Here is a 19,219-nt window from a genome sequence, read left to right as displayed (position 1 = left end):
AACTTAGTATATGGGTCAAAATTAGTATGTAACTTAGTATTTGAGTTGAAATTAGTATGTAACTTAGTATATGGGTCAAAATTAGTATGTAACTTAGTATATGGGTCAAAATTAGTATGTAACTTAGTATATGGGTCAAAATTAGTATGTAACTTAGTATATGGGTCAAAATTAGTATGTAACTTAGTATATGGGTCAAAATTAGTATGTAATTAGTATGTAACTTAGTATTTGAGTTGAAATTAGTATGTAACTTAGTATATGGGTCAAAATTAGTATGTAATTAGTATGTAACTTAGTATATGGGTCAAAATTAGTATGTAACTTAGTATTTGAGTTGAAATTAGTATGTAACTTAGTATATGGGTCAAAATTAGTATGTAACTTAGTATATGAGTCAAAATTAGTATGTAACTTAGTATATGGGTCAAAATTAGTATGTAACTTAGTATTTGAGTTGAAATTAGTATGTAACTTAGTATATGAGTCAAAATTAGTATGTAAATTAGGATGTAGCTTAGTATATGAGACAAAATGTAAATTAGTATGTAACTTAGTATGTACATGAGTATGTAACTCGGTGGTGGGATGATTCTGGATCCCGAGTGTGGCTTCTTGACACTTAATTTCAACTTCAACGAAAAGAAAAATAGATTCACTCCACCAGGAAAGTGACAAAGTGCGCCTTTATGGCCGCTCCCTTGCCCTCCTATATTTGATGGATGTATGTTTGTGGATGGAGCGCTGCAGCAGGGGCCCCGTGTCCCCAGAGCTGCTCCCGTGTGAGAGCAGCAGATAATGAAGCTGAGCCTGTCTCCAGCGCCGTACAACACAACACCAGATTTATGGAAGTGGCCTACTTACAAACTGCAGCATCATTGTTTCTGCTCTTCTGTTGTTTCCGGTGAATCGTGTCCCGATGTGGCCCAAAGCGCACGCACAGGATGAGTTATGATGATGGCGGCCTCCTCAGAACGTGGAAATGTTCACCTTGCTAATTGTAAAGAAAGTGCAATGCGATGGTTTAGCAAATACTAAATAAATATAACTACTCTTCCGCAAAAGACTGATGCAAAGCAATGTCCATTATACATTTGAAATACCATATTACATATACATACGACTATTATGTTAGTGATGGGCAAAGTGTCAAGACTTTGAAAACACGGTTTGACACACTTTTCCAGAGTGACATCTAGTGGTATGTTTTAGTACTGTCACATCCATTCTGTGTGCTATGGTTGCTAATTAAATAATAGCTTTGTTGTGTTTATAATTGATGCAACTGTGTATCTAGTATAATGTGAATATAAAAAAGAATAGATTTGATAAACGCAAGGATACATTTTCCTACTGTGGAGGAACGCAGTCTATTTTATGTTGTTTATTTGTGCTTTTATTCTCTTAAGTTTGAAATGCAGCAAACACTCAGAAGGACTCTTGAATCACAAACTATTCCCGAACTCAGAAACTCATATCAGCAAAGATATACTTAACCTCTGCACCGATGTGACAGTGTCTGAGTGTTAGTGTGAGAAAGTGGCACAAAGTCTGAAGGATGTTACTATACAATTATTACTTCTCTTGCTTTTCACAAGTAATCGACTTGGGGCCGACGAGAAAACACCTTTTTTAAACTTTTTGGAGCAGGTTGAGACTTTATAGAGTCATAGGTTTGAGACGGACTGTTCTGTGGTTCAGGTTCTGTGACGTTTTATAATTTTATCATTGTTCATTGTTTTATGTTGCACCGAATCACAAAAGAAAGTTCCTATGTTAATAAACCTTTTCTGATTCAGACGAAAGCCTCCTGGTGAAACACCCGCGAAACAACAGCGTTCACGAAACGTCTGAGTCACGTGACAAGCTTCACGAACCGTTTGAGTCACGTGACAAGCTTCGCGAACCGTTTGAATCACGTGACAGGCTTCACGAAACGTCTGAGTCACATGACAAGCTACACGAAACGTCTGAGTCACGTGACAAGCTTCACGAACCGTTTGAGTCACGTGACAAGCTTCGCGAACCGTTTGAATCACGTGACAGGCTTCACGAAACGTCTGAGTCACATGACAAGCTACACGAAACGTCTGAGTCACGTGACAAGCTTCACGAACCGTTTGAGTCACGTGACAAGCTTCGCGAACCGTTTGAATCACGTGACAGGCTTCACGAAACGTCTGAGTCACGTGACAAGCTACACGAAACGTCTGAGTCACGTGACAAGCTTCACGAAACGTCTGAGTCACGTGACAAGCTTCACGAAACATCTGAGTCACGTGATCTGCGCTTTGAATCACATTTCGGAGCAGTGTTTCATGCTTAACTGTGCCAAAACGCCTGTTTTAATTCAGCCATCGCTAGATTATATTATTATCTTGGCAGCTCTCTAAATGTATGCAAATGGAGAGTCATTACATTATCCTGAAGTGTAAAGACTCGTGACAGGCTTCTTCCTATATCCCTAACATCCATCACCCTTTCCAAAGGCTTCCCGGGCCCCTGCAGCCTTTAAGCCTCTCTCCGTCTCCTTGTCCTGCTCGCTCCTTGTCCTGGTGCTGGATTGACAGGATTATGGAGGTGTCTGATGGGACGAGGGGGGTTCTCTCCCATAACAGCTGCCCATGTCCTGCAGCTAATTACGGGAGGCTCTGAGCTGTGCGAGCGCCGTTCCCTGGAGGACACGGGATGTTATCTCCGCGTTATCCCGTCACGTACGGAAGCAGATCGCACTCGTCAACAAAACAACTACTTATAACATGGTTGTCAGATGTTATGTTTGAGTGATCGTGTTTACATTGTGTGATGAAGACTTCAAGAAATCAATATAAGTTGGACCGTTAAGAATGATCTAGTATCTGTATCTAGTATGACACATAATATTATCAAAGAAATTACAATTATCTTTTAGAAGTATAACAATAGATACCATATTTTCCGAACTATAAGTCGCACCTTTTTTCATAGTTTTGGCCGGGGTGCGACTTATATTTATATTTATACTTATGTACTTATACTCTGGAGCGACTTATATGTGATATTATTTGTTATTTTCACACTTGCAACCGCTTTTCATACTCCAGTGCGACTTATATATGTTTTTTTCTTCTCTATTATGCATTTTTTGGCAAGTGCGACTTATACTCCAGTGCGACTTATAGTCCGAAATATACAGTAGTCCTAATTGTATTTAGAGTTATGTGGGCAAGATCTGAGTTAAAGTACCTGACCGCTGAGCTGGGATTTAAAAAAGTTTTTAAAAGTTTGCACAAAAACTCATAAGAAGCGACAATAAGAGAAGAATCTATATGAATATACACAGTAACAATATGGCAAAGTTACAGTGCTGACACTAGATGAACAACAGGGGTTTTTATCACGATGTGTTGTTTTGAAGTTATGGAAATGTTGAATATTGAGTATGGTTTGTAATGAAAATGTTCAAAAATTTTAAAAAAGTGATATGTCTGCAATTGTGTGAGCGATTTCCTTAGAGTAAACTGAGTTAGAAGCAATTAATATATGGCAAAAAGACAAAACATTGAATTAGAGATGTCCAAAATATTATTGACATTTAAGTAGTGTTGTTTGCAACATTTGAATCATAAAAATCAAGTTTGAAGCAACAAATGTGGCAAAAATGATCAAATATTGTATTATGTTTGTTGCGGGATAGGGCCAAAACTAGACTAGACTGAACAGTGTATTGTATGAATGAACCAGAACTCGAACCGGACAGAACCAGGACATCATTGAACCAGAACAAAATGTCTAAAATGTACCGTGCAGGAACATTTAACATGCAATTATATATTTATGAAGATAATTTAATTTAATTACAGCAGTTAATGGTTGAATTCATGTATGAAGTATGAAACAACATGAAAGACACCAAATGAGAAATAGCACAAGCTATAAGTCTAATTCATGTAAAACCTTATGAGTTATTAGAGTCTTCTTTACCATAGCAACAGAAGGCCTTAACGACGGAAACTCCAGAATTAAGAGAAAAACTGGAAAAACTGACAATCTTAAATAAGATAATGATTGAATAAATGCTTCAATTAAGTATATTCTTACTGCCTTAACATACAATTTGCCAAAAAACAAGATATTTTACACACACTTATTTTAAGGCAGTCAACATATACTCAAACCAATATAAATACTACTTATTTCAAGCACTTACTGTATTACCTACTGTATTGAGGTCAAACAAGTCTGTCTATAAAGTGTCAATATTACAAAACATGATAACTCACAGTTCCAGGCTATATTGATTTTTTAACTGTCTAGACAGAGTGTGTGTGTGAGAGACTGTGTGTGTGTGTGTGTTTGTGTGTGTGTGTGTGTGTGTTGTGTGTTTTGTGTGTGTTTTGTGTGTGTTGTGTGTTTTGTGTGTGTGTGTGTGTGTGTTTTGTGTGTGTTGTGTGAGTGTGTGTGTGTTGTGTGTTTTGTGTGTGTGTGTGTGTGTGTGTGTGTGTGTGTTTTGTGTGTGTGTGTGTGTTTTGTGTGTTTTGTGTGTGTGTGTGTGTTTTGTGTGTGTGTTTTGTGTGTGTGTTTTGTGTGTGTGTGTGTGTTGTGTGTGTTTTGTGTGTGTGTGTTTTGTGTGTGTTGTGTGAGTGTGTGTTTTGTGTGTTGTGTGTTTTGTGTGTGTGTGTGTTTTGTGTGTGTTTTGTGTGTGTGTGTGTGTTGTGTGTGTGTGTTTTGTGTGTGTGTGTTTTGTGTGTGTGTGTTGTGTGTGCATGATGCGACTAATGAAGTGTGCGGCGAGCCTCAGGTGCAGGACAAACGGAGCGGGGCCACTGCATCCCAAACAGACCGTTCACTCTAACACACACATTTACCATCTATTCCGTTCACTTCGGTCACTTTCACCGTCCAGATGGGAAACATTACTTCCAGGAAGAAAAAGAAACGTTCAAAGCACTTTCAAAAATGAACCTAAAATGTCAAGCGCAGGTTATTTATAAGTACAGGGTGCACATTTTGTTATTTTAACATCTTTGCACCTGGACATCTATCATTGAAGTGTTCGAAATAATATTTATTTCTAACACTTCGAATCATGCAACTAAACAATGCAGCTATTTTCATTTCCAAAGTTACTGTTGTTTACCTGTGTCATAAATTCAACAAAAAACATTTTCATCATGTATTTTATGTTATTCTGAAAAACAGAATTGTGCTGAATCGTGACTTTAAATGTATTATATAAGGTTTAATCAGACACATGTGAAAGCACACGAATGCAGAAATACTTTATTCTAAAATAGTCTTTTTATTATTACTGCTGTGATAATAAATATACTCTCTCTCCCCTCCGTTATCTCATCGTCAGTTAAGTGTCGACTTGCACCTCTGCACACTGCACCGTATTCACCGCAGCAGCAGCAGAACCGCCTCACCATCTCCTCCTCTTACCTTTGAATATATAGCATTGCCCTTTATTGCACTGTTGACATCTTTACATGAAAATATATACGATCAAAAATATACTTTTTAAGGCAAGAAGAAAACATAAAGTTAAAGACATACATCTGGAATTTCTTCTTTCGGTTACAAACATAACTTTAAGGAAAAATAATAATGCACATACTAGGAACATATAAACATGGATAGAGCCAGGTTTAAATGTACTGGTTGGCTTTGTTAAAAAATATATTTAGTTTGTGTTTTGGATATCTTATGTATTTTAAACTGCATTTTACTGAAAATTGCTGTACAATCATAACTTTGCCTAATTGTTTTATGTTAAAACTTTAATAAATCCAGGTTATTAGATACAAACAATTCTAATTCCCAAATCTTAAGTACAATATTGTAAAGTTTTGTGTGTGTAGGTGCTACTTTTAGAAGTCACAATGTCCCACATGACTCTATGAATGCAACTGGATTAAATAAAACAAAAAGCATCTTTAGGTGCAGATAACAATGTAGTTTGCCTGTAGTATCTCCTGAGTAGTTTACTACAAAAAATACATTTACAAACAGAAGGTGCAGTGGAAGCAGATAATCTTTTAGGCAATGGCCACAAGCTTTGAATCGTGTAAAATATTGTAGTCTGATCCATAAATGAGCATAAAATACAAATTCATTAAAAACATTCCAATTACCAAATGAACGCGTGGGATGTGTAATCTGCAGTGTAAACAGGGTGTAATCTCGGGGGCATCTGTCCTGTAGCAGACGCCGAGCCACTCACAGATCAACACCAGGGTCCAAATGAGCAGAGCGAAGCCTTCTGACCTCATCTGCTCCATCTGTGGTCGTCCTGTCATCAAAACCATCAAAACACGATCAAAACATGATGTGCAGGACCAAAACGGGACCGAAATGGGGCCGAAACGGGACCGAAACACGTCCAAGACAAGATGAACGTGATCGCCTGTCATCAAAACGATCAAAACACGATCAAAACATGATGATCAGGACTGAAACGGGGCCGAAACGGGACCGAAACACGTCCAAGACAAGATGAACGTGATCTCCTGTCATCAAAACGATCAAAACACGATCAAAACATGATGATCAGGACCGAAACGGGGCCGAAACGGGGCCGAAACGGGGCCGAAACGGGGCCGAAACGGGACCGAAACACTTCCAAAACAAGATGAACGTGATCTCCTGTCATCAAAGCGATCAAAACACGATCAAAACATGATGATCAGGACCGAAACGAGGCCAAAACGGGGCCAAAACGGAGCCGAAACGGGGCCGAAACGGGGCCGAAACGGGGCCGAAACGGGGCCGAAACGGGACCGAAACACTTCCAAAACAAGATGAACGTGATCTCCTGTCATCAAAGCGATCAAAACACGATCAAAACATGATGATCAGGACCGAAACGAGGCCAAAACGGGGCCAAAACGGAGCCGAAACGGGAAACGGGGCCGAAACGGGACCGAAACACTTCCAAAACAAGATGAACGTGATCTCCTGTCATCAAAGCGATCAAAACACAATCAAAACACGATCAAAACACGATCCAACGAAACGGGACGAAACGGGACCGAAATGGGACTGAAACGGGGCCATTCTGAATTCAAATATTCTAACTAAACTGTAGCGATAGAGCTCCCCCTGCAGCTCACCTGTGAAAATACACTGTCAGAGAGCAGACCCACAAGTGTTTCTTTCTTTCTTTTTACTGAAACAAGACAGTATAATCACGTCAAAATCATCGCCAAATATTTGAAAAAGGTTTCCCAGGAGACTTGGGGTTGATTTTGGCAAACGTTGCAAGGCTGGTTTTCCGCACAAAGACAGCAGGGGGCGAAGACGAACACTTCAAACGACCCGAAAATACATATTCAAACATCACAGGGACTTACTACGATGTTCAATAATGTGAACGTGTTACTTAGTTCTCCTTTAAGCTATAGATATTCAGAGCTTATGTAATAATGCATAAGATTATAGCCACTTTACAATTCTGTGCGTTCATGAATCCACTCTCCTCTCAGTGGTGGTAAGTCTGGAGCCACAGCTGCCCTGGCCAAGGACTGACAGAAGTGTGGCTGAAAATCTGCTCCGGCAACACCTTGGACCACCACCAGAGAGGCTGTAGGGTCAGGAGTTAAGGTTAAGGGTCAGGAGTTAGGGTTAAGGGTTAGGAGTTAGGAGTTAGGAGTTAGGAGTTAGGGTTAAGGGTCAGGAGTTAGGGTTAAGGGTTAGGAGTTAGGGTTAAGGGTCAGGAGTTAGGAGTTAGGGTTAAGGGTTAGGAGTTAGGGTTAAGGGTCAGGAGTTAGGGTTAAGGGTTAGGGGTCAGGAGTTAGGGTTAAGGGTCAGGAGTTAGGGTTAAGGGGTTAGGAGTTAGGAGTTAGGGTTAAGGGTCAGGAGTTAGGAGTTAGGGTTAAGGGTCAGGAGTTAGGGTTAAGGGTTAGGAGTTTGGGTTAAGGGTCAGGAGTTAGGGTTAAGGGGTTAGGAGTTAGGAGTTAGGGTTAAGGGTCAGGAGTTAGGGTTAAGGGTTAGGAGTTAAGGGTTAGGAGTTAGGGTTAAGGGTTAGGAGTTAGGGTTAAGGGTCAGGAGTTAGGGGTTAGGGTCAGGAGTTAGGGTGAAAGGTTAGGAGTTAGGGTTAAGGGTTAGGAGTTAGGGTTAAGGGTCAGGAGTTAGGGTTAAGGGTCAGGAGTTAGGGTTAAGGGTTAGGAGTTAGGGTTAAGGGTTAGGAGTTAGGGTTAAGGTCGCCACCACTGGAGAAAGTAGTGACCGTTTATGGACAAAAGGTGGCATTATTTAGGAGAAGGTGAAGAAGAAGAAGGTGAAGAAGAAGGGGAAGTAGAAGAAGAAGAAAAATAAGGTGAAGAAGGGGAAGAAGAAGGTGAAGAAGGCGAAGAAGAATAAGGAGAAGGTGGTGAAGAAGAAGAAGGAGAAGGTGGTGAAGAAGAAGAAGAAGAAGAAGAAGAAGAAGAAGAAGAAGAAGAAGAAGAAGAAGAAGAAGAAGAAGAAGAAGAAGGTGAAGAAGGCGAAGAAGAAGAAGGAGAAGGTGGTGAAGAAGAAGAAGGAGAAGGTGGTGAAGAAGAAGAAGAAGAAGAAGAAGAAGAAGAAGAAGAAGAAGAAGAAGAAGAAGAAGAAGAAGAAGAAGAAGAAGAAGAAGAAGAAGGTGAAGAAGGCGAAGAAGAAGAAGAAGAAGGAGAAGGTGGTGAAGAAGAAGAAGAAGAAGGTGGTGAAGAAGAAGAAGAAGAAGAAGAAGAAGAAGAAGAAGAAGAAGAAGAAGAAGAAGGAGAAGAAGAAGAAGAAGAAGAAGAAGAAGAAGAAGAAGGAGAAGAAGAAGAAGAAGAAGAAGAAGAAGGGATGAAGAAGGTGAAGAAGAAGAAGAAGAAGAAGAGGAAGAAGAAGAAGAAGGTGAAGAAGAAGAAGAAGAAGAAGAAGAAGAATAAGAAGAAAAAGAAGAAGGTGGTGAAGAAGAAGAAGGTGAAGAAGAAGGTAAAGAAGAAGAAGGTGAAGAAGAGGAAAAGAAGAAAAAGAAGTTGAAGAAGAAGAAGAAGTTGAAGAAGAAGAAGAAGAAGAAGAAGAAGAAGAAGAAGAAGAAGAAGAAGAAGAAGAAGAAGAAGAAGAAGAAGAAGAAGAAGAAGAAGAAGAAGAAGAAGAAGAAGAAGAAGAAGAAGAAGAAGAAGAAGAAGAAGAAGAAGCTTGAATTTTTGGAGTGACTGGACAGTTTAATCAGCCGATTCACTTTTCTTTTAAATTTGTCTGGATACATCGTTGTTTTTGTGCGAGATCGTGATCATTTTGAGAGCTCGATTATAAAATGCAGTAAAGTGAAACAAAATGTGTAAAGTAACTAAAAATACTATGAGAATTACGATGAAACTTTGATCTAATACACACAAAATGCCTCCAAATCAGTCCAGAATGATCTCTCATCTGTGCCAGATCTACAAGAAGCCAGGTTCAGAGCAGATATGTATTAAGTCATTCTTTGCTGTGACGTGTGTTTTGAGCCTGTGTTTCCTGCTCTCTCCTGCAGATGGCGCTCCTCTGAGTGAGCTGTCCTGGTCGTCCTCTCTGACTGTGGTGGCCGTCTCTCTTTGCGGACTCTTCACGCTGGTTTTCCTCATGCTGGCCTGTCTCTGCTGCAAGAAGCGCACCAAGGGATTCAAGGTACGCGGAACCAATCCGGCGAAACAAATGAAGGACTAAGAATTCAAACGGTGAAAGTATTTTGGTCACTTTAAAGTCAAAAACACGTTAAAGTTGAGCAGAAACATTCTTTTTTGACCAATAACTAGATAATGTGTGTGGATATTTTTGCAGATGATACATTTTATATGATACAATATTAGAAATGGCAGTAATTAACAGCCATATCGCAATGATTTTATTTCATTATTTGAATATTACTTTTACTTATCTTAAAACAAATATGTACATGACTTAATGTATTAGTTAAACTCTGTCAAAAATGATGACAAGAAATAAAACGAAGATTAAATTAAGGAAACTTTGGACTGAATAAGCAAAATTATCATTTCTGTTTCAATGATTTCATAATAAAAACTATCATTATTATTAAACTTTTGTGTTTTATTATATTTTCTAATAAGTAACCATAACTACAAGTTTTGCATCAACCAATATTTTTATTTGTATGGACAGTCACTCCAACTGTCGATAATAACATAATATAACATTATAAAACATAAGGAGCTGAAAACACATCTGTTGTTATCTTTACATTCACGTTCATCCAACATGACACCACACGTCACAGGAACATGAATATAAATGAGGAGTTATAATAAGATACACTTTTTTTTACTATTTCACAAACAAAGGGAATTAATGTAATGCACGATGTTAGTTTAAAAAAAAGGTAAAAAGTAAAAAACAGAGGAAACTACAAGGACCATGATCCTTTTCTCCATTTCAGTCCAGCCAACATGAACTACTACTACTACTACTACTACTACTGCTACTACTGCTACCACTACTACTACTACTGCTACTACTACTACTTCTACTACTACCACTACTACCACTACCACTACCTTTTACTTTTACACTACTACTACTACTACTACTACTACTACTACTACTACTACTACTACTACTACTACTACTACTACTACTACTACTTTGCCCTACTATACATTAACTATACATTAACAGTACAGTGAGAGAAGTTTGAAAAAAGAGTTGTCTATTTGAGTAGGAAATTGAGGAAAAATATACATAAAGTTGAGAGAAAACCAAGTCATAAAAGAATGATTTAAACTCCTTTATTGCAGCATGGTTTTTAGCTTAGGGTTCAAACAGGCAGTGAAAGAAGTATTGTGAGATTGTTGCGGTTTAAAAAAATAAAAAAATAAAAAGATTAAAGAAAAACACAAAATAATAATATACATAAAGATAAAAAAAAAACACAAGAAAAACAACAAAAGGTACAGACAAGGTGGGACCGGATGTGTACCAATGTTCCCCGGTACCTATGTCCCCTTTTTCTATGAACGGGGGAACTAGGCTAATACTAGCATAGGCTACTGGTTCAGGTTCCACAGCCCCAAATGTTGTGCATAAATGTATGGTTTTACAGCATAAAATATAGCAGCATATAAAAGTCTCTGGGAACATAATGTACCGGGAACATAGGGCTGACCCCGATGGGACCAGAAAAAAAAACCAAAGTGTATATTATTTTAGATGACTGTTTTAAGAAGAATAGTGCAACAAGATAACAATAAAAAGCAAGGTTTAAACACATCAGGTCCAAGATTTGAGTCTCATTTAGTCAAATTTGTCCTTTTTCCAAGTTCAGTCCGTAACTCAACTATGGTCCAACCGGTCCAACCCTTTATTGTCGGTGCGTTTTTTATCATACATTCTTTTGTGATGGCCTTTTCCCCAGCCGCCAAAAGCATCTTCCAGAGGGTTCCAGGGGTTCTGAGGTTGTTGATGGTGAGATTGTTTCATGACAGGAATGACATCTGGCGTAAAAAACGAAAAAAATCACTGTGTTTCTTAGTTTGCCGTGACCGTTAGAATCAATAGGCAGCTGTAGATGAATTAAACCCTGTGTCATATTCTCCCTCATTATCGTTTTGGCTGCTTCATTCTGAACAAAGTGGGACAAAATGGGACAAAATGGGACAAAAAGGTGCGTTCTGGGTTTTATTTGAGAGCAAGCGGGTGTCGGGGGCAGGTAGTTTTGGGCGAGAGAGGGGGAGGGGGGGAGGTTACCCGTGAGGTCGCGGCGCATCCGGCCTCGGGGCCTCATCTGGACTCGGGCCGAGCCGCTCCCAAAGCAGGAAATGGGAAAATCAGAGAAGAAAACAGCTCTCTGACAGTGTTTTATGGGAATTCTTAAGATGTCAAGACAAAATCCCCCCGAAATACTTTTGAGAACAGTGTTAGACATAAATCAGACACGTTCTGGAATTACAGCTGTACTTTTGCACTGACTTGAACGGCTTGAACAGGCTGTAGCTCCTTTGGGCCTGGGGCGGGTTGTATCTGCAATGATAGTTAAAAAATGGAGAATAAGTGAAATCCTTATAATTAGAGATAAACTCGGCATTTGACTTATTGTTCAATCTTGTTGGAGCGACGTGGTCAGGACGGGAGTATCTGTGGCTGGAGGATTAGTCTGTTGTGTTTGTTTTAGACTGATTTGGCTAAACTTTGGGGGGAAACACTAGAAGAACATGCAAATGCCACTCAAAGACTCAAACTGAGGATCAAACACGGAACTAAGGGTTTGTCACGGTGATTAGGTTCATCGACAATCGTGATTATTTAGGTCAGAATATCATCGTAAAGACTGAAAAAATTGTAATCGTGACATATATAGAAGACATTTTAATTTTTTATAAAATTTATAGAAAAGTGACGATTTTTTAAGAATATTTTTTATTCATTCTTTTGTTCAATTTATAGAAAAGTGACAATTTTTTTTAAAGAATATTTTTTATTTATTTTTTGTGTTCAATTCATAGAAAAGTGATGATTTTCGAGCTAAATCAGGCATTTTTTCATTTCAATTAAACTAAAAGTGACGATTTTAGAGGCAAAATGAAGTAATTATGCTTCTAAAAATCGTCACTTTTCTTTGAATTATTACCCTTTCTGCTTCAAAAAAGTAAACCTAAAGGTAAAATGCCTTTTTATCTCGCCGTTTATGTCAAATTGATCATTCAGAAAGTTGATTTTATAGTAATGTGTTTAGAAAACGTAGGATTTTATCGCTGTTTTGGTCATGATGTCAATAATCGCGAATAATCGTTAAATCGTCACGTTTATTCTCGCACTAAATTTGACAATCCGGAACCTTCTTAAACAACTTCACCAGCTCTATTTGGTCCAGTTTGGAAACGGTTAAGCGCGCTGTCCTTTTGCACACACATAAAGAAAAGTGCTCCATCGAGGCTTTTCCCTGACATATTCCAACAGAGAAGACAGGCAATTATTTCAGTAACGTTTTTAGAATGTCCTCCCTTTTCTACAGATGGCTCGTTTTCCCACCATCTCTACAGTTTGGGAAAGAAAATGGAACTAATGCAATAGTTTTATTGTTTTACGAAGAGGATTCTGTTCAAACTCAGGAGAAAAGACTAAATTCAACTGAGAAACGACCAAAATAATCACATTTCAGAACATTTTTGCACAAATCTAAACCGGGTTCGATCGTTTTTATACAATTGTAATGCAGCCAAATCCGTTACATTGGTCTTATGCTAAACATTCTGACGTTTTAAAATGTTTATTCATATTTGTTGATTTGATTTGTTTTGTGTGCCGAAGAAATAAGTTATAGTGCATTTATTAAGTGACAGATGATACATTTGGAGTGTTCTGGTCAGATATTTTGTTGTTTGTGGAGAAAATTGTGGTATTTCAAAAATTGCAGCCACTAAAACAGCAAATTGTGTACCAAAATTTCCAACTGTGAAAGAACAAAGTTGGTAACAGCTTTTTCAGACAACAAAACATTATATATCTTTTTTTTTTGGGGTTTGCAATCGATAAAAAGTGTTACAATTAGAACCAGACAATGCAAAAAATGTCGCTTTTACAGTATTGCAGTATAAAGCAAAATGTACATCAGATACACCAGTTTTATTATTTCACAGCTTACAATAATATATATGTATAATCAGCTTTAGAATCAGAATCAGAAACATGTTTATTGCCATTGTCAGCGAACAAAATTCACAAACAAAAGAACTTGTTTCAGCGTTAATACAACATACAACAATGAATAATAATATAGTATAAGTACATCAAATCAAATAAGGCATGCATAAAGTAAGAATTGATTAATAAAATAAGAATAAATGGTCTCGGTATGTACAAAAAACTTACAGATGGTCAGCAATAGTGCAAAAAGTGTATATTATAAGTAGATAAATGCAAATGTACAAGCACATTTAAGCAGAAGTATAAAGTGGACCAAATAGAAAGACGAAAAAAAAATGTATTTATAAAACAAAAAAAGACAAAAAGAAGAAAAACAACAAGCTATGCAAGTTATGACTGAACACATGTTTTTATTTGAATAGTTTCATGTGTATTTACAAGTCATAGAGAGAAAAATAATCATTCCAGCAAAACAACCCAACATATCTCAAAAAGAGTTATTAAATCCCACCCCAATAAAGAGTGAATTTGAGCATCTAAATCAATCTTTGCTGCAATTATTCAGGGAGTTTCTAGTTATAACGCACACACTGTAGTTCCCATAACTTCTAACTTTAGCAGGAACCACTCAAATTTGAAAAAAAACTTGTATCTCGCGGGTTGATACTCGGGGGTCGCAGTGCAGATGTTATTTGGCTTTAACGGACGGAGGAGAATGAGAGTGATGTAAGAAGAGGGGTATGTGACCTCCTCCTTCCTCCTCCTCCTCCCTCGCCTCTGTGTTCCCTTCTATCCTCTGTCCTCGTTCCCTCTCGCTGTGAGGATCCAGTTCTTTTGGAATCTCAGACCGGCACCGACGGCCGCTGAGTGTTGTGAAAAAATGTGCGCGCGATCGCCGGCGTCACCTGCGCGCTCGGGGCTAAGGTAAGCCAAAGGTGGGGGGTGTGGCCGTGGTCAGGAAGGAAGTACATGATGCTAAATAAATGCTAAATGTGAAAATGAGTCTGTTCGAATCGCAATCTAATCGAAAATGCAATTTGTGTCGGAGCAAGTATCAACTGCAGCGTTTAGATTTCCTCTGCAAAGTACAAAATATCTTGTGTTATTACTGTCAAATCTTGCTGTAACAGTAGTTTAACTCTGCATTAGAATCTTACTTTTTAAACAAGCAGCTCTAATTCTAATGGATTCAATCTAAATTACAGTTAAATTATGTCAAAAAAGTAAACCTTTATGACTTGTTTTGGTCGTAGATTAAATGTGTTTCACTGTTTGCACAAAAGAAGGCTCAGAAAGTTCCCTTGAGAGGCATTAACTGTCCATTATTGTTTTTTTATGTGATGTGTAAAGAAATTACATCGAGCTGGCAATTATAACCCGGGCGAGGCTGAATAATTGTAACAGATCCAATGTAAGAGGTTCATATACATGTGTTTAAATCTCATTTCTTATATTAAAAGGTGCAAAACTGTTCATTGTGCAGAAGTAACTTTACCAGTATCTAAATGTTTTCAAATATACAGGGGTTAACTCTAAATCAAGTGCATTTAAAAGTGTTGAAAAATGCAGGTTCTGAGCCATTACATTACGTACGTGCGGTGTAGATTTACATATCGTTTTTTGGTGATTATTGCATTGTCCAATTTTTTACAAAACTTCCAAACGATATCCAGGAAGTGAAAATAACCTCACATAAATACAAGTTTTTAAACTACTACAGCTGAAAATAACAGTTTGGAGCCGAGATTTAAACAATGTCAAAGTGGACAATAGCGGTGGATATTGGGAAAACTGCTGGAGTTGATGTCAAAAGTTAAAATTGTACCTTCCAGAACGTTTTTCGAATGATCTTTGTGAGAACTCATCTAAGACAAAGTAAAGAAGAGTAGTAGGTCCAGGCAAAATGATCATTAACGACGAGACATGACTCAGCTGCAATTAAAATGTGATTAATTGCCCAGCCCTAAAGAATACTGTAAAAGAAAGTACTGTTAAGTGCCATGGGGGAAGTACTGATTGTTGGAGAAACTGTGGTTGCAAAGTGGCTTTCAGTGTGTTTGGGGATCGTCTTATGGTTCCCTCTGGATTTCACTGTGTACTATGTTTATGGGCCTCAAAACTCCTGCTACGGACACAAGATATGGATACTTTTGGAGCATACTTTTTGGCAGCATTACACAAAAAAAATACAAACTGACCCGACAATTAAGGATTTGAAAATGGAAAAATGTGACAGATTTTGGACTAAATGGGACAAACATGCCGGACGTTGTGCTATTTGTGTTTTTTTTATTCACTTTTCATGTTCTATATACAAGTTAAAGAATTAAATATAAAATAAAACAATGAAAAAAAACTATTACCAAATTCCCGGTTGTTTAAAAAAAGAGCATATTTTTTTGTATTGAAGTTTGAATTGGCAAAAGTATCGAAAAGCAGATACTAAATCGATTCTAAAACTAGTATCGAAACTAGATACTCATTTGAGCAAGTATCGACGCTAAAAAGTATCATAAACAGAACCAAATTTGGCCTTTTTTTAGAACAGTTTTCGAATGCTCTTGAGCTTTAACACAACAAGAACACAAAGTAGTTTTGTATGGAAAGTGTTTTGAACTTTGACCTACAGTAAAGGAGTATTTCCCTTGTATCGGGCGAGTACTTTCTAATTCGCCCTAAACAAGCAGACATATAGTATTCTGCTTATTACATGCAGAAAATCCCTTCTAAAACAACATTACTCGTACTTATCCTGCATTACGTGCCATTCTTTTTCTTTTCCGTCTCCGTGGTCGTTGGTGGGAAAGGTCTCGCTCTGAAGCCGCTGTGACAAAGTGTGAGTGAACGAAACCACATGTGAAGCCCCCGGACCGTGTGAAGACGGGGGTCCGGGGGCCGATCCCTGAGCATATCTGTGTGTGTGTGTGTGTGTGTGTGTGTGTGTGTGTGTGTGTAAGGGTCACATTTTTCCAGCGCTGGAACGTTTCTTTCGGCTCCGATCTGAACTGAAAGGGTTTTTTTTTTGTTTTTTTGTTGGGACGTCCGGTCGGTCTCTGGACACTGACCCTCTCTATGTTCTCCTCCTCCACTTCCTGCTCTTCATCTGCTCATGTCGACGGCGTTAAACCCCGTAACCCCCACTTATTCTCACACGCACAGGACGCGCCTTCGAGGCTCCTCTCACACGCACACAACCGTAATGTTCAAACCAAGTCTCCTTCAACGCAAGATTTTAAGCCGTTTCTTTGGCTTTTCCTAGTTTATTTTCTTAGGTGGGTGAAATATGTTGAAATTGAGATAATATTGTAACTGTTGTTTGGAGGATATGAAAACTTTGACTATAGAGTGTATTGTTTAGAATGAAAAATGCGACAAAAAGAGGTGATTAAACATAAAAAGTTTGAACTTTATTCAAGCACTTTTTTGATTAATTTTACAGACTTTTCACTCTGATAATTAAACCTAAAAAAGGTATTCTTTTGTACAACTCTGTTGGATTGACACAAAATCGTCTGAATATTGTTTTCCAGAAACTTAAAATAAGAAATAATTTGTTGCTAATACCGCCCGCCCGTACTACTTTTTATTGACAAAACTAACTGATATTTAACTGATATTTAACATTTAACGTAAGCCGTCTTGTTACACATTGGGCTGGATCGCAGTAACATCAAAGTCCTCGATCCAACTCAAATTTACTCTTTTAAAATGTTTAAAAAGGCTGATTTTGTTTAAATTAACAGTCTTACAATTAGCCTTGATTTAATCTTGGTTTTGCCTCTGTTAAGCTTTTATTTTGACATAGTTTGACTTAAACATTAATACACGCTTGTTTTAAAATCATTTTTTGTTTAGAAGGTTATATTTAGTAGAGTTTGTTCGCTTCTCATGACCTTAAATGTTTGTCCTTTTTACATGTAAATAACTACTTCCTAAAAGATGTAAATATTTAGCATGTTGTGAAGCCTTGTTTACCGCTAGTTGTGTTTATGCTATTATTACGTACGATTTGGTTTGGAAGCTGTCAGGTCGTTATAATCAATTTGATCAAAGCGACGCCGTTATTCAGTCGTTCTCCAGTCAATACTTAAAGCTTCTTCTGTGGCCACAGCTGCCCTGGGGCAAACTGGTATCGCTGTGGCCTCCAGTCTCCACAGTCATACGTCACAGCCAAAGACAAAGGAAGTTTTGCTTGTTTCTTTATTCCAGATAAAGTGAAACATCTCCACAAAGACGAGCAAGTAAAGTAACGTAGTGTGACTTTAATGGAGATGAGGGTTATGTAAGATTATGTGTAGATTACTATTGTTAAGGTTTGGGCTGCAACTAACCAGTATTTTAATAGTACATTGAGGCTTTAAAACACATTATTGACCAATTAAAGGATGAACTATGGGGACTGAAGACTTCTAGATGGAGGATATTTACTCATAAAGTGTATTATGGTTGAAAATCTGAAATGTTTTGTTCTTTTTTTGACATTTTGATTTATTAATACCTCTGTCTTTGCTATAAAATGGTCTTTTCGTGTGTGTTTTAGAGTCTGTACAGCCCAAATAACAGTTACGATGATCCAAATACAACTATGATTATTTTTTACATAGTTAACTAGTCACAATTAGTTAATTATTTGTTGCTGCCCATTAATTAACGTCCATATTGTGTTCAAATATAGCAAGGGCCAAGTCACGAGTCTAATTATGATGTTAAATATGCTGCTTTCCCTCCCATTTCCCTCCACACATCACAGATTCTAGTAATAAACTGTAGTAAACCCTTGACGCTCGTCTCTGTGTTCCAGGAGTTTCAAAATGCAGAGGGCGACGAGTACCAGGCCGACCTGTGCATGGCGTCGCCGTCCCAGGGCAGCCCCGACGTCTACATCCTGCCCCTCACCGAGGTGTCGCTGCCCGTCGCCAAGCAACCGGCACGATCAGGTGGGACCAATGCTACTGTAGGACAGATCAGTCCAAGAAACCTACTGTTTATTGATGAAAATCACCTTCATTACAACCGCGTGCTTTTGTATTAGCATGTCGGGGCAAGCTAGCTTTTGTTTGCTTCCCCGTGGTAATTCCCTCTGCCGCCAGTCAATTTAGTTCTAACACAAATCCTGATTGGGGAACGCCTCACCGCACGTTTTCAGTAGATACATTATTTTAAGTTCTAAAACATGAGATGCAAACGTAAAATTACAAAAGAGCATGTTTAAATACAAATAAAGCATAATACGTCATAAGAATTGTGATAAATGTTGTATTATTCTTGATTTTTTTTTGCATTTTTCAATTTCAAGTTAAAGGTTAAAGTACGTGTGCGACCACTTCCAATACCACGCTTACTTTGACTTTAAGCGTTTAAGTATTCCGCCGTACTGCACATATTAAAGTATTCAATGAGTATTCAGCCTGTACTCGCTGCCCCCTTCACATCGCCACAGTACTGAGGGCGTGACCGCGAGTCCAGTACACGGTGACTCAACGGGGCTCCCAGGGGCGCTCTCCTCCCTGCTGCTGGACCGCGCTCGGCCCCAACTCCGCCTTAATATCCCACAATCCCTCTGTACAGCCCGGGCCGTGAAACATCTGGCTCTTGTGTAACGACGTCCAGGCTCCAGGAATGCCAGAAATGTGAAGGGAAACGG

General features: G+C 38.3%; 1 protein-coding gene across 1 annotated transcript in view; it reads left to right on the top strand.

Moving 5' to 3' along the window:
• Positions 1 to 19,219, top strand: part of aatkb (apoptosis-associated tyrosine kinase b) — a 55,585-nt gene that overhangs the window by 17,300 nt on the left and 19,066 nt on the right. The window contains exons 2-3 of the mRNA XM_072456638.1: positions 9,470 to 9,603; positions 18,377 to 18,512. Of these exons, the coding sequence (XP_072312739.1) occupies positions 9,470 to 9,603; positions 18,377 to 18,512 (270 nt within the window). The remainder of the gene's footprint in view (positions 1 to 9,469; positions 9,604 to 18,376; positions 18,513 to 19,219) is intronic.

This window comes from Eucyclogobius newberryi, unplaced genomic scaffold (genome assembly GCF_026437365.1).
Source record: "Eucyclogobius newberryi isolate DKJ021-1_F unplaced genomic scaffold, fEucNew1.0.hap1 SCAF_20, whole genome shotgun sequence".
NCBI classification, from domain to species: Eukaryota; Metazoa; Chordata; class Actinopteri; order Gobiiformes; family Gobiidae; genus Eucyclogobius; species Eucyclogobius newberryi.
Note: the sequence above shows the minus strand (reverse complement) of the source record. Positions and strands in the feature narration are given on the sequence as shown.